The sequence below is a fragment of the Gymnoscopelus braueri genome (genome assembly GCF_963280865.1).
Source record: "Gymnoscopelus braueri genome assembly, chromosome: 21".
NCBI lineage: Eukaryota > Metazoa > Chordata > Actinopteri > Myctophiformes > Myctophidae > Gymnoscopelus > Gymnoscopelus braueri.
This window is the reverse complement of record NC_137623.1, coordinates 48,906,325-48,919,570: the sequence shown is the minus strand read 5'-3', so window position 1 is coordinate 48,919,570 and position 13,246 is coordinate 48,906,325. Positions and strand designations below refer to the sequence as shown.

At 39.3% G+C, this 13,246-nt stretch overlaps 1 protein-coding gene across 2 annotated transcripts; it reads left to right on the top strand.

Annotated features, from left to right (window-relative positions):
• The first annotated feature begins 1,729 nt into the window (after window positions 1-1,729).
• On the top strand, window positions 1,730-12,103 carry hus1 (HUS1 checkpoint clamp component). Of its 2 annotated transcripts, XM_080418072.1 has the most exons (9): window positions 1,730-1,891; window positions 6,226-6,353; window positions 7,052-7,228; window positions 7,877-7,984; window positions 8,917-8,991; window positions 9,723-9,822; window positions 10,408-10,425; window positions 10,518-10,628; window positions 11,572-12,103. In XM_080418072.1, exons 1-9 carry the CDS (start codon window positions 1,840-1,842, stop codon window positions 11,664-11,666), a joined length of 864 nt encoding a protein of 287 aa, XP_080274198.1. In that variant the 5' UTR covers window positions 1,730-1,839; the 3' UTR covers window positions 11,667-12,103. The 2 variants fall into 2 exon arrangements, with proteins under 2 accessions (XP_080274198.1, XP_080274199.1); XM_080418073.1 differs by lacking the exon at window positions 10,408-10,425 and having other exon boundaries at window positions 10,506-10,628.
• Window positions 12,104-13,246: the final 1,143 nt, after the last annotated feature.

The window sequence follows — 13,246 nt, the reverse complement described above, 5'->3', positions numbered from 1 at the left end:
TTCTGGAGAAAAAAAGTTTAAAAATTGTGGAGCTTAAAGGTATCATGACATTCATGTTTACACCACATTCAGGGTCTTTGTCCTGGTCCTTCAAACGTGTACAAAAAGTTTTAACTGAAAATTCCACTCCAGTAATTCACTGTAGGTGTTTTTGTCTCACATTTCTAAAGCCTTTTCAACTGCAATGAAAAAAGAAATCTTTGCCTGCGGGTGTCGCTGGTGAGGGATTTTGCCTGTCAATCATCGCCTCTGCTCCGCCCCCCCCAAAGGAAAGGATAGGGGAGGGGAGGGGCGAGGAGGAGAGTGGGCGGGATTAATCGACTGTGACCTCACTGTCGAAGGGCCAAGCTCAGATTACTTTTCAGCCTAATTATTCAGAAAACCCCAGACCACAGAAAATCCACTGAATGTTCAAAGTTCAGATTTTTTGGGTGTAATTGAGGTCATAAAACCCCCAAAAAAACATAAAAAATAAAAAAAATGTGAAAATGAATGTCATCGAACCTTTAAAGCTTTGACAGAAAATCATTTTAATTTGAGAGATTTGTGGAATGTATTTGCTTTTTATTGTCTTTGGTTATTGTTATTTGTGTTTCTATGAACATTAGGGCAAATTAAGGTAATTTTCAGTAATAGCCATGCAGGTTTAAGCTCTCAAATGTTATTTTCTGTGTCCATCTGCAACAAAGGCTGAGAAATAAATACTATACAACATATAAAATGACGTAAACACGTTCTGGCATTAAAGGTATAAACACATGCAACAGGTCTAAATGGCTTACATAATACATGGGCAACTGGCGGCCCGGGGGCCACATATGGCCCCCACCTTCACTTAATGGGCCCGCAGGTTAATATCGGAATACTGATATATTATTGATTTCAGCTGTTACAATTGCAATACAAACATGGCTCGCTTTAATTACTTCAGTCTATAATAGTAGCTTAATGACTAGTATTAAAATTCTGTAATTTTTATGTCCAATGTATTTGTATTTAAGTTCATAACGTTAACATAAGCATAACTAAATGCATTTGAAATTAAACAAAAATTAAACTTTTCAGGATTCCAATTCAAAAATAGCAAAAATAAATCAGGATCCCAATTCAAAAGTAGCAAAAATAGCAGATCTACAAGCTCATGAGCTGCATGCGACGCGTTTTGAGCTTGTAGATCTGCTATTTTTGTTACTTTTGTGTGGCATAGAATTGCACGACAGTGTATGCAATGTGGCCCTCTGGTCTGGAGTGAGTGTGGAAATATAGTGGCCCTCTCCATCATCAAAGTTGCCCACCCGCCCCTGGCTTACATGGTATCGTTATCAATGTCTGCTTTCTGTTCCACTGGAGAGTGTCCATGAATGCGTTGATGACATTTTAGCCATAGGGTTTCTTGGGTTTAAAATCCTCTTAGCAGACCTTGTATTAAACTGTACTTTCCTGTGCTTTTTTTGCAAACCGCTAAATCAAAATCAAAAGAGAAAGATTTTTTCATTATTACATTTTTTGTCAAAGCCTTATTTTTATTTCAGTTAACTAGAATGATAATATTTTTTGTATTCTAGTTTTCGTGGACTTTAATGTATTCATCTTTGTTTCATTCTGCTGCGTCACAGAAGCGGAACCACCGTGAGGAGGAGGAAGGAACCAATGTTTCACAGCTCTTGTGGTCGTTGTTTCTGCCGGATCTTAAGCATGAACGGAACAGGAAATGGTGCATCTTCAAAAACAAACCCGCCGACGGCGACGACGACGACAGATAACTGAACTTGTGAAAGAATAACAAAGCTTTAGAATCACATTTATTTATGATTAAAACACATTAAATCATCATTAAACATGAAGTTCAGAGCCAAGATGATCGACGTGGGATGTCTGGGTCACTTCACACGTGAGTTATTACTTATTACCACGTTTTTTGTGTTTATTGTGAAGGTTTTTAAGGCTTTAAAACAGTGGTTCTAAAACCTTTTCATGTCAAGGACACCCACATTGATAAATATTTAGCTGCGGACCCCCATCTGAAAATATGTTGTGCCAGGGACCCCCATCTGAAAATGTGTTTTTTGCCAGGGACCCCCCCAGAATTGATGTAGTTTATTTAGTAAGACATGAGAATAGTACATGACAGTACATAACAGTACATGGAAGTACAAATTCACAATACAAGGTCTACTAAACTGGAACTCTCATTAAGCACTAAGCTTGTTTAAGATGAGAACCCCATGCACACAAATCATGATGATATATAAGAGGCAGACAGATATACACACTACTATACAGAATGTCATACAATCAGCTTTCAGGTTACTGGTATGAAGAGAGAAAAATATATATATATATACAAAAGAGGAAAATGAAGGAGGGGGGGGGGTAGGTTAAGACTTAGACAGGGGCCATTTTCGAATTGCAGCCTCCTGAAGGTGTATCTTTAGGGCAGTTTTGAAAGTGAGTAGGGTTTTACACTCCTTTACTCCTTTTGGTAGGGCATTCCACATTTTTGATAAATAGCATGAGAACGAGTTCATTCCCTTTGTTGAGCCAAATCTGGGTTGAACATGATTTGTGGAGCTGCCTCTGGTGTTATGATCATGGACTTCATTAACATTTTTGGAAGTATTTTGACAAATACAGGGGGATCCCAATGTTGTGGTGTATCTTGAAGACCAGGCCCATAACAAGTTGCTGTACTCTGTCCTCAACCCTAAGCCATCCAATCCTAGCAAAATGAGCAGGGGTTAGATGGGTTTTGTGATTGAGGCCAAGAAGTAGCCTTACAAGTTTGTTTTGGGATGTTTGGAGCCTTGTTTTTAAGGCCTTGGAGGTGATGTGATACCATGAAGTGCATGCATAATCATAATGACCTTGAATGAGGGCCCCTGCAAGAATCTTCAGAGTATTCTTACTGACTAGACGATCAATCCTCCACAAATAGCGTGTTGTTTGGTTGACATTTTTGATCACTTTTTCGGCGTTTTATTTGCCAGAGAGGTTTGCCTCCAAGATGGAGCCCAGGTAGGTAATTTCATCCTTTCTTTTGATGACATCATCATCCACTTTGATCGTGAAACTCTCTGCCTTGCTAAGGTTAGGACTGGACCCAAAGAGGATGGATTCAGTTTTACCCAGGTGTAATGAAAGTTTGTTGTCAGAGAGCCAGATGCAGATCTTGTCGAGTTCGGAGCTGAGTTTTCTCAACCTGCAGCCTATCCCTGTCCGAGACTAGCAGGGCCGAGTCATCTGCGAACAGGAACAGTTTGCAGTCGCAGGCTGATGACATATCATTCACATATATCAGGAACAGTAAAGGTCCTAGTATACTTCCTTGTGGGACTGGGTGCCGTTTACTTCCACCACCTGCTCCCTCCCTTCCAGGTAGGATCTCATCCAGTTCACTGACGTATCATCAAATCCTATTGCTTTGAGCTTATTGATCATAATTGGGTGATTAACGGTGTCAAAGGCCTTCTGGAGGTCCAGCATGACCATGCCGCAATATTTGCCCTTGTCGACATCTTGTTTGATAGAGTCGTTCAAATAGAGAAGGCATGTGTCAGTGGAGTGGTTTGTTCTGAAACCAGATTGGAATTTGTAGATTAGATTTTTCTCGGCAAGATACTTATCGACCTGTTTATAAACTATTTTTTCCATGACTTTCGAGATGGAGCTAAGAATAGAAATAGGGCGGTAGTTGCCAGGGTCTAATTTGTTTCCTTTTTTGTACAGAGGGGTCACCCTTGCTTTTTTTAAATCGTTAGGGACCCGTCCCTGTATGATGGAGAGGTTTATTATGTGGGTAATGATTGGAGCAATGGAGGCGGCTGAGTCTTTTAGAAATTTGGCGGGGATATTGTCGAGGCCTGTGGCTTTGTGTTGATGAAGAGCACTACATTTTTTAAACACCTCTTCTGTTTTCACAGGGGAGAGTTTAAAATCATCTTTGCGTACACCCTGTTTTTCGTAAAATGAGTCAACATACTCTTCACCATAGCACCCAGAGTGAGGGGGTAGTTTTTCAACCAAATCTGAGGTTATGGTCGTGAAGAATATGTTGAGGATTTTACTCACTTCATGTTTGGATGTGATGAGAGTGTCATTCACCTTGAGGCTTATGTTTGTAAACCTGGTTTTCAATTTCTTGCTGCAGCCTAGTAGGTTGTTGAATAGCTTCCAAAGCTCTCGTGGTTTGCTTTGATTTTCCTCAATGTTGTCATCGAGGAAGCTTTTTTCTGCTAATAGGAGCATGCCATTAACCTTGTTTCTTAGCTTGTTTCTTTCTTTTTCAAGTTTAGCTATGTGGGATTCGAGACCTTTGTTAAAACACTTGGCGAGTTTGATCCTACCTTTATGAAGCTCAGAACACTTTTTGTTTCTGACTTTCATGGCAGTAAGGATGTCCGAATTCATCCATGGTACCGAGCGGGTTTTGACCCTGATGGTTTTCATGGGAGCCATACTGTCCAAAATTTGAATGAATTTGGTTTTGAAACCAAGCCAAGATTCGTCTACCTGTGTGCTGTTTAGTACGTCGGACCAGTCCAGTTCCTCTAGCCTGTGATCTAAGTCCTCACTCTTATAGTTTTTCAGGTCTCTGATCGTGACTGATTTGTGGTAACCGGCCTTAGGTTTACGTTTCTTTCTGGTGCAGAAGATCATGTTATGATCAGATATGCCACAGGTAGAAACACCACTATTGAGGATTTTGTCCTTGTCCGTTGTTAGAATGAGATCTATGGTAGTTTGAGTGGAAACACACAGCCTTGTGGGCTGAGTGATCAGCTGGTGGAATGAGTGCCGATGACAAAACCCCTTGAATGACTTATACACTGACGCTTCCTTACGGAGCATGTCTGTGTTAAAGTCACCAAGAAGTATCGTCTCCGCACATTCCACCTTAGCTAAACACTCCTCAAGTCTTTCATAGAAATCAGTCTGGTTAGGAGGTCTGTATATGGTACCGACTAGCACAGGTTTGGCATTTTTAAAAATGATCTCGACCCACACAGCTTCAATGGCTGCATCCTTCAGGTCTTCGCGAAGGATGCAGTCATTGTCATTATGTACATACATGCATACACCACCCTCATTTCTCCCATTAATGCTCCTATCATTTCTGAAGAGTTTGTAGTTTTCAATTTCAATCTCAGAGTCCCTTATCGTGTGATCAAGTTTAGTTTCAGAGAAAGTTAAAATGTCAACCTTACCATCATAAAACATCTGCCTGATTTGTGTTAGCTTGTTTCCTACAAGGGAATTCACATTGAGGTGGATCATGTGTAAGCCTACACCAAAAGATTTTATCATTTGTTCGATGGAGAGATGTTTATCCACTGAGAGAAAACGCTGAGGAGCAGTATCGGGGGGGGGGGGGGGAGGGGGGTGTTGAGGCGTAAGCGAAGCAAAGATTTGTGTTAAAAATGCCCCAAAATGTTTAAGATCTTTGAAAAATAGCAGATCTACAAGCTCATACCGTGGCACTATGAGCTTGTAGATCTCCTATTTTTGAATAGCCAAAGTATAAGAGGTTAAAGTGTCTTAAATGACTCTGTACATTGAAACTATAGGATATCATCAGGTAAGCAATGAACCTAGCATCTGTCTAAAAAACATCAACATTAAATGTTTTACATTGTGGTAAAAAGGAAAAAGAAAAAGCCCAACTAACCAAAACGTGAGAACATAGCATGCAAATTATACAAATATCATTAAAAAAATCGAAATTTCCGCGCCGCGCTGTGAGCTTGTATATCTGTACGTCTGAATGTCTGTGATCTTACATACATTTCATGTATTCCAAATACACAGTCATAGATCACCCTCGTCGACGCGCTGTGTAGTGACGATCTGCGAAAGTCGTCCGTGTGCAGCTCGTGGAAAAGTGGAGATATTTGACTAAACACACGTTTTCTGGCAGAACTTTCAAATGGATATGAAACTAGAGGACAAAATATGACTCCAAGTCTTAGGAATGAATTATTGGGTGAGTACAGACGGAGTTTAGAGCACTTTTACGGCCGCGCAGATCGTCACTACACAGTGCGTCGACGAGGGTGATCTATGACTGTATTTGGAATACATGAAATGTATGTAAGATCACAGACATTCTAGGGCTAGTATATCTGCTATTTTTGAATAGCCAACGCCAAAATCTAAAATGACACGGATGCTTTGCTTTCCTGGGTTTTAATGGTTCAAAGTGCCTCTTTCTCATTCTGTAACTGGAAGGTGTCGTCAACACGATCGCCAAGCTGACCAAGTCGTGTGTGCTGAGGATGACTCCTGACAACCTGTTCTTCATCCTGTCTGGTAAAGTGGACAGCGGAGGGGTCAGCATGTGGTGTGAACTGTTACAGGTAAACAAGGGCTGGGAGAAAATGCAGTGGTGGAAAAAGTACTTACTTAAGTAAAAGTATCAATACTGCAATGTAGAGGTACTCTGTTACAAGTCAAAGTCCGTAATTCAAAATTTACTTGAGTAAAAGTACAAAGGTATTGGTATCAAAATGTACTTAAAGTACCAAAAGTAGAAAGTACTCATTATGCAGAATGTCCCATTTCACAAGTTTTCAAATGAATAAAACACTACTGGTTTGAAATGTGATTCAAATGTGAGAAAGATGAGTCTCAGTCACAGCAGGACAATTGGTCACTGAAGACTCATTTATAATTATGTTGCACAATGGTAGGTGTAGCTCACCAAAAATAGCAGACCTACAAGCCCTTGTAGAATAAAGAAATGTGCAAACAGAGCTGTTGCATTGCAGTTTAGGAAAAAAAGTAAAACTAGCTTGCAAAACCATAAGAATTTAGCATTTGCTGTCAGAAATAGTTTTTTAGTAATAGTAATGTATATACACATAAGCAAAGGTTAGCTTGGGATAAACTTTTGAAACGAATGGCAGCAATATTTCAATGTTTTGCATTCTCACTTGGTATAAAACCATTCGGACAAATGGCAGCAAATTACTCTCTCTCCCCCTCCCTCCCTCCCTCCCTCCCTCCCTCCCTCCCTCCCTCTCTCCCTCCCTCTCTACCTCTCTCTCTCCCCCAGGCCAACTTCTTTGATGAGTACCAGTTGGAGGGTGTGTCTCCGGAGGCCAATGAGATTTGCCTGGAGCTGGCCCCAGAGAACCTGTCCCGGGCTCTGAGGACGGCCCAAAACGCCAAGTCAGTCAAGATCAAGCTGACCAAGAAGCACTGTCCCTGTCTCACCATTGCTGCTGAGCTGGTGAGGAACGCATGTCTACACTGTTGTGTTAAGACCTGAGGCGATTCTTTATTTATTTTTAAATCCTAACAGTTTTTTGAAAAAAAAAAAAAAAAAAAAAACGTTAAATATTTTTTTTTTAAATAGCAGATCTACAAGCGAGTGCCGCGCTATGAGCTTGTATTGCTTATATATGCTTGTATTGCTATTTTTGAATAGCCAAAGAAATCTAAAGTGACACAGATGCGTTCCAGGTCTTAATGGGTTAACTTAATCCATTAAGACTGGGAACGCATCTGTGTCATTTTAGATTTCTTTGGCTTTTAAAAAATGGCAGATATACAAGCCGCACTATGAGCGTGTAGATCTGCTATTTGTCTTTGAATATACACATTTTCAATGTTCAATATTTGCTTCTGGGGGTCCCTGGAACAAAATATTTTTAGATGGGGGTCCGCGGCCAAATATATATATATATATATATATATATAATTTTGGGGGTCTTTGACATGGAAAAAGTTGGAGCACCACTGATATAGCAGCCAAACAACAACAATATGTATTTGGCCGCAGAACCCCATCTCAAAATATTTAGACTAGCCGTGATTGGTGTTATGATTGTAGAGGTTGGTGTGATGTTTCTAATGATTGGTGTGATGTGTCCTGCAGCCCACCCTGTCCAGCATCAGTCGGGTGGTCACTCATGACATCCCTGTGGACGTCATCCCCAGACGACTGTGGAATGACTTCAAAGAGCCCTGCATGCCTGACTTTGATGTAAGACACTCTAATTTATATAAGCACTCTGTATGGATATGTAGTGTAAGAGAGCTGATGTAACATACTCTACTTTATAAGCACTCTAGTCGGTATGGATATGTAGTGTTAAGGCCAATTTATGCGTTGAGCGCCAAGTGTCGACACGTCACTACGTGTCTGACAATGTTTTGAGCATTCATACCGTCTGTGACTCACCGACACGACAGCGTTGTCACAAAACGTAAACGGAGAAGTGGATGTAGTCTCGATGTACGTCTTCCCAACCAATCACAGTACGTAACATTTTATGAAGGCGTCAGATGTGTGCAACCTAACATTACACGGGCACTATCACCTTATCACCTTATGTATATATCACCTTATCACCTTATGTATATGACTGTGAATACATACAATACGTACCGGTATGTTTTCTCATGCCAATAAAGCCCTTTGAATTGAATTGAAATTGAATACCTCACGCATTCCCACACATTTTATGTGTATTTGATATCTGCTGCTATTTATGTCTTTTATTCACACAACAGACTGAGGAACTCTGTTTTTATTACACACTTTAGCGTACTACGTATATTTTACATTTGTTTTTAGACTTGGTAGTTTTACTCCCCTTTGTCGTTTTAATGTCACTTTCTTCGTGCGACATGTCGATCGACATTTGTTGCTCAAAGCATAAATTGGCCGTGAGACATTCTTGTGTGACCCTCAACACAGGACTTGATAATCCCAGGCTCAAATTATTGCCGCCACCACCACCACTAATTATAAAGCAGAAACAGCACTGTCTTCACATTAAAAAAGAACTTCACTGGAGCAGCGGAAACTCGACCCCCTTGCGGCCCTCGGCTTGGTATCTTGACATAATTTGGCCCTCAGAGGGGAAAATAATTGGGTAACCCTGCCTTACTGAATGTCATCTTTTCTTGCAGGTCAGTATTTATATGCCTCCGCTGAAGACCATGAAGAATGTTGTAGACAGAATGAAGAATCTCTCCAACTTCCTGGTAGGGAATTACTTCCTGTTAGTGTATGATTACTTCCTGTTAGTGCAGGATTACTTCCTATCTATGAAGGATATAGGATTCTCAAACCAGCTGTTCAAAACAACGATGTTTGTATAGCTACTGTACACTGAAACTTAGAAATTCAAGAGCAAGAGCCCAGCTCTACATGCTTCCATTACACTGTCACTATCCCTTCATGTATATGACACTGAATACGCTCCCTTTCCTATACATTTTATGCATATTTGATATCTGCTGCGATTTCATCCTGTGTCTTTTATTCAGACAAGAAACTTAGGAACTCTTGATATTTGTTTTAATTCTTGATATTTTTACTCCCAATATTATTCTTATATAAAATGTAAGCACAGCTTGTAAACTTGTGATCTAACTTGCGATTGAAGTTCAGAAAAGCAAGAGGAAGTGCTAATCTTATCTTGCTTATCTTGCTTCTGTAAAGCAACTTTGAGTACCTAGAAAAGCGATATATAAATCGTATGTATTATTATTATTATTTAGCATACTTATAGCAGATCTACAAGCTCACACTACGTCCCATCCGCAACATGTTCTGAGCTCGTAGATATCGGCTATTTTAGGTGTGTGATACTGTCATAATGGAGCACAAACTGTACATTAGGAATATTGTAATATTCAGCATAATGTAATGTGATCTTAAGTCATGGATTTAATTGCTGGCGTGTGTCTGCGTGTTTGTGTGTGTGTGCCAGGTCATTGAGGTCAACATGAACGGGGAGATGAACTTGAAGATAGAAACAGACTTGGTTTCTGTCACCACTCACTTCAAAGACCTTGGGAACCCTTCCTGGGGTAAATACACTGAATACACTTTTTTGATTCATAGAATAATTGACAACCGCATTTTTTTTATTTATATTTTTATACTTTGTCATACAATGGTGTCACAATTGTGGATTTTGCAGTTTTTAAATTTTACTTTTCAACTATAATGACGTGCCCAAAATAGGGATTTATTATTTTATTAGTAAGTATTGATGATTGTGAGCTTTTGTTGATATTTTTTATTGATCAAATCTTTTAGTTTAATTAAAGCTGCACTATGTAACTTTCCTCTTCTACCCCGGATTTGAACCCGGTTTTCTGCGCTGACATTTTTACCATTGAGCTCAGCTAATAGAGCCTGCCTGCTTGCATAGGGCTGAAGTGGTTAGTGTATGGTTTGTGATAATAATCTAAATTTGCAAAGTAACTAAAGGTGTCAAATAATTGTAGTGGAGTAAAAGTATAATATTTGCCTCCGAGATGTAGTGTAGTGGAGTAAAAGTATTGAAAATTGGAAATACTCCAGTTAAGTAAAACGTTCCTCAAAAGTGTACTTAAGTACAGTACTTGAGTAAATGTACTTAGTTACTTTACACCACTGTATGTTGGTAGGTGAAGCAGGCTCTCAGTGTCGGAGCAGGGACCCAGAGTACATGTTGTGGACCAGGGTGGACATCACTTCATTATAACATTATCTAACATGTTTGTAGGTGAAGCAGGCTCTCAGTGTCGGAGCAGGGACCCAGAGGACATGGTGTGGACCAGGGTGGACATCAGGAAGCTCCAACAGTTCCTGGTGGGGCAGCAGGTCAACCCAACCAAAGCCATGTGCAGTAAGTAAAAGTGCACAGTACAAAAAAACATCTACGTGGATTAACACAAAAAAAGCCTACGGCTTGTTTCCATTGTGGTCCACTGATCACTAGTCTCTCGAGTCAGACTGTTGACTCACACAATTTTCAAATGCTTCCACTATACAGTTTACAGATGCTCTGAAAACGACACTGGAGTTAAGCGGATCTCCCACCTCCTCCCCACTTCCGTTTCGTCTTTGTAGATTGAAAGTTACTGTATATTGAATGTATATGTATGAATTAAAATATTGACAGTTTGTTCTTAACAATTATGTATATAGCACTACTACTATTGCATTAGTTCTGCACACACACAGTTAATGTACTGTTCTTGTGTGCCTGATCTAACCACTAGATGGCAGTAGTTTACACTGAGTCAGATTTTTGAAAAAAACTAAAAGTTGACATATGAAGATGCAAGGTTTCTACCTGACAGTGACGATATTTACAGTCCAATAAAATGGCAGTAAATGTAACCAGGGATGTGAAAGTCTCCAAAAAATGCTTTTATGAAATAGAATAGAAATGTATTTTCTTTCACAGCTTGAGAATGAAATAACACAAGGAACAAGCAATTAGGAATGCTTACAAATTCTACTGAGAAAAAAACAGCCCATCTGTCCAGGTTCATTTCAAAACACTTAGAAACTTCACTGTATGAATTTCACCTGACCACAACAGTGGGACATAAATAATACATTTTGTTGCTGTCGGGTGGAAACCTGTCCAAAACCGTTCCTCTTTTATTACTTTAAAGACATTTTTAAATAGTGAAAATAGCAGATCTACAGGCTCACAGTCACATACAAAAGCGAGTAGATGTTCCCCCTATGTCTTTATAAAAGTACTGATTAAGAACTTTAAGAAATGTCGTCTCCTCAGATGTCATCCATAACACTTTATAACATCTTGTCCTCCTCAGATATCGTCCATAAGAGGATTCTCCACCTCATCCTCCTACATGAAGACGTGTCTCTGCAGTACTTCATCCCTGCCGTGTCCATCAGCGCAGCCTGAGATCTTCTGACCGCTCTCACACACCGAGGCCAACTTCTTATTTAATGTGTATGTGTGTGACTATACTTGTGAGGGCCAAAGGTCCCCGCAAATATAGTAGAATTTGAGAAATGGACGTTATTCCTGATCCTCATGCTTACAATTAAGAAAAGATTCAGATCAGGCTTAGACATTTAGAGGTTAAGGTGTAGGGGTCATGGTGGGAGTTATGCCTGATTTATGCACTGTTGTGTGCTGGTTTATGCAACAGTAATATTTGCATGAGCAGCAAAAAACAACGTCCTAAAATGTTGATGTTCTCACAAGTATAGTTTGTGTGTGTGTGTGTGTGTGTGTGTGTGTGTGTGTGTGTACTATTGTGATACACAGTACTTGACTGAATTTAATAAGATGACAATGTATATTTTTTGTAGAAACAATAAATTCTGCTTTGTGTATATGATCTGTACATTTCTTGGAAGAATGAACAACTAGAATTAGTACACTAAAAGCTGTTAATACATATAGCTAAAAGTACAAACATTTATAGTAACCAAAAACAACCAAATTATGTCATCATATTGTAATAATCATGATATCTTATATGTATTTTGGCCCTTAAGTTAAGGGCCAATTCAAAGCCTTTATAGACCAACAGTAGCATAGTGATATGCTAGATTAAAAATAGCGGATTTACAAACTCAATGTGTTGCTTTCCCGATGCATTGTGAATTGGACCGATTGTATTCTTAGATATTCCACGTTGTTGAATTAAGAGTTTTAATAGTACTGCGAAGAACCCAATCTCCTGATTAGGCTTTTGGGCGGATAGATCTTTACTCATTGTTAAAGTGCATCTGCCCACCTCCAACAGTTTAAAGGTCATGGAGGAATATGCATGTCCTCTTCATTTATTTAGTGGACAGCCTACGTATTGGTTGTTCTGGTGATAAAGCCTTGATTTAATAATACTGTAACTCGATATGTGTGAAGGATGACGCATGCATTCACTGACAGGAAAAGGCTCTGGGGATGAGAAGTCTTATGGCATTTACAACCCCACAGTTGGTCATTGAAGATCCAATTTGTAAAATGAAATGAACTGTCTTGCACCGTTCTCACATTAACTATTCAAAGACACTTGTCAGTTTCACAGCATCCAACATACAGTGCTAAAGTACTCACATTTTCCTAACTTTGTCAAACCTAGTCAAATATAGCCAAAGTATAAAATAGGGCTCAAGTGGTTAATGTATGCTTTGTAATAATAATCTAAATCTACTAAGTAACTAGTAAATGAAGTTTTCCAATAATTATTGTAGAGTAGAAAGTACAATATTTGCCTCTGAGATGTATTGGAGTAATGTAAAGTAGGCTATTGGAAAATGGACATATTCAAGAAGTAACATAAAAGTACCTCAAAATTGTACTTGAGTAAATATACTTGGTTAATTTCCACCACTGGTAAGTGGTACCAGGCTTGTTTCCCCCATTCAGGGTATTAGGAAGAGAAGACAAATGAGTCAAGGAGATCACTGATAAGGTTGGATTGTTTTTTTAATCTTATTTCCAGCAGAGTAAATATAGACTGATGTATGCAG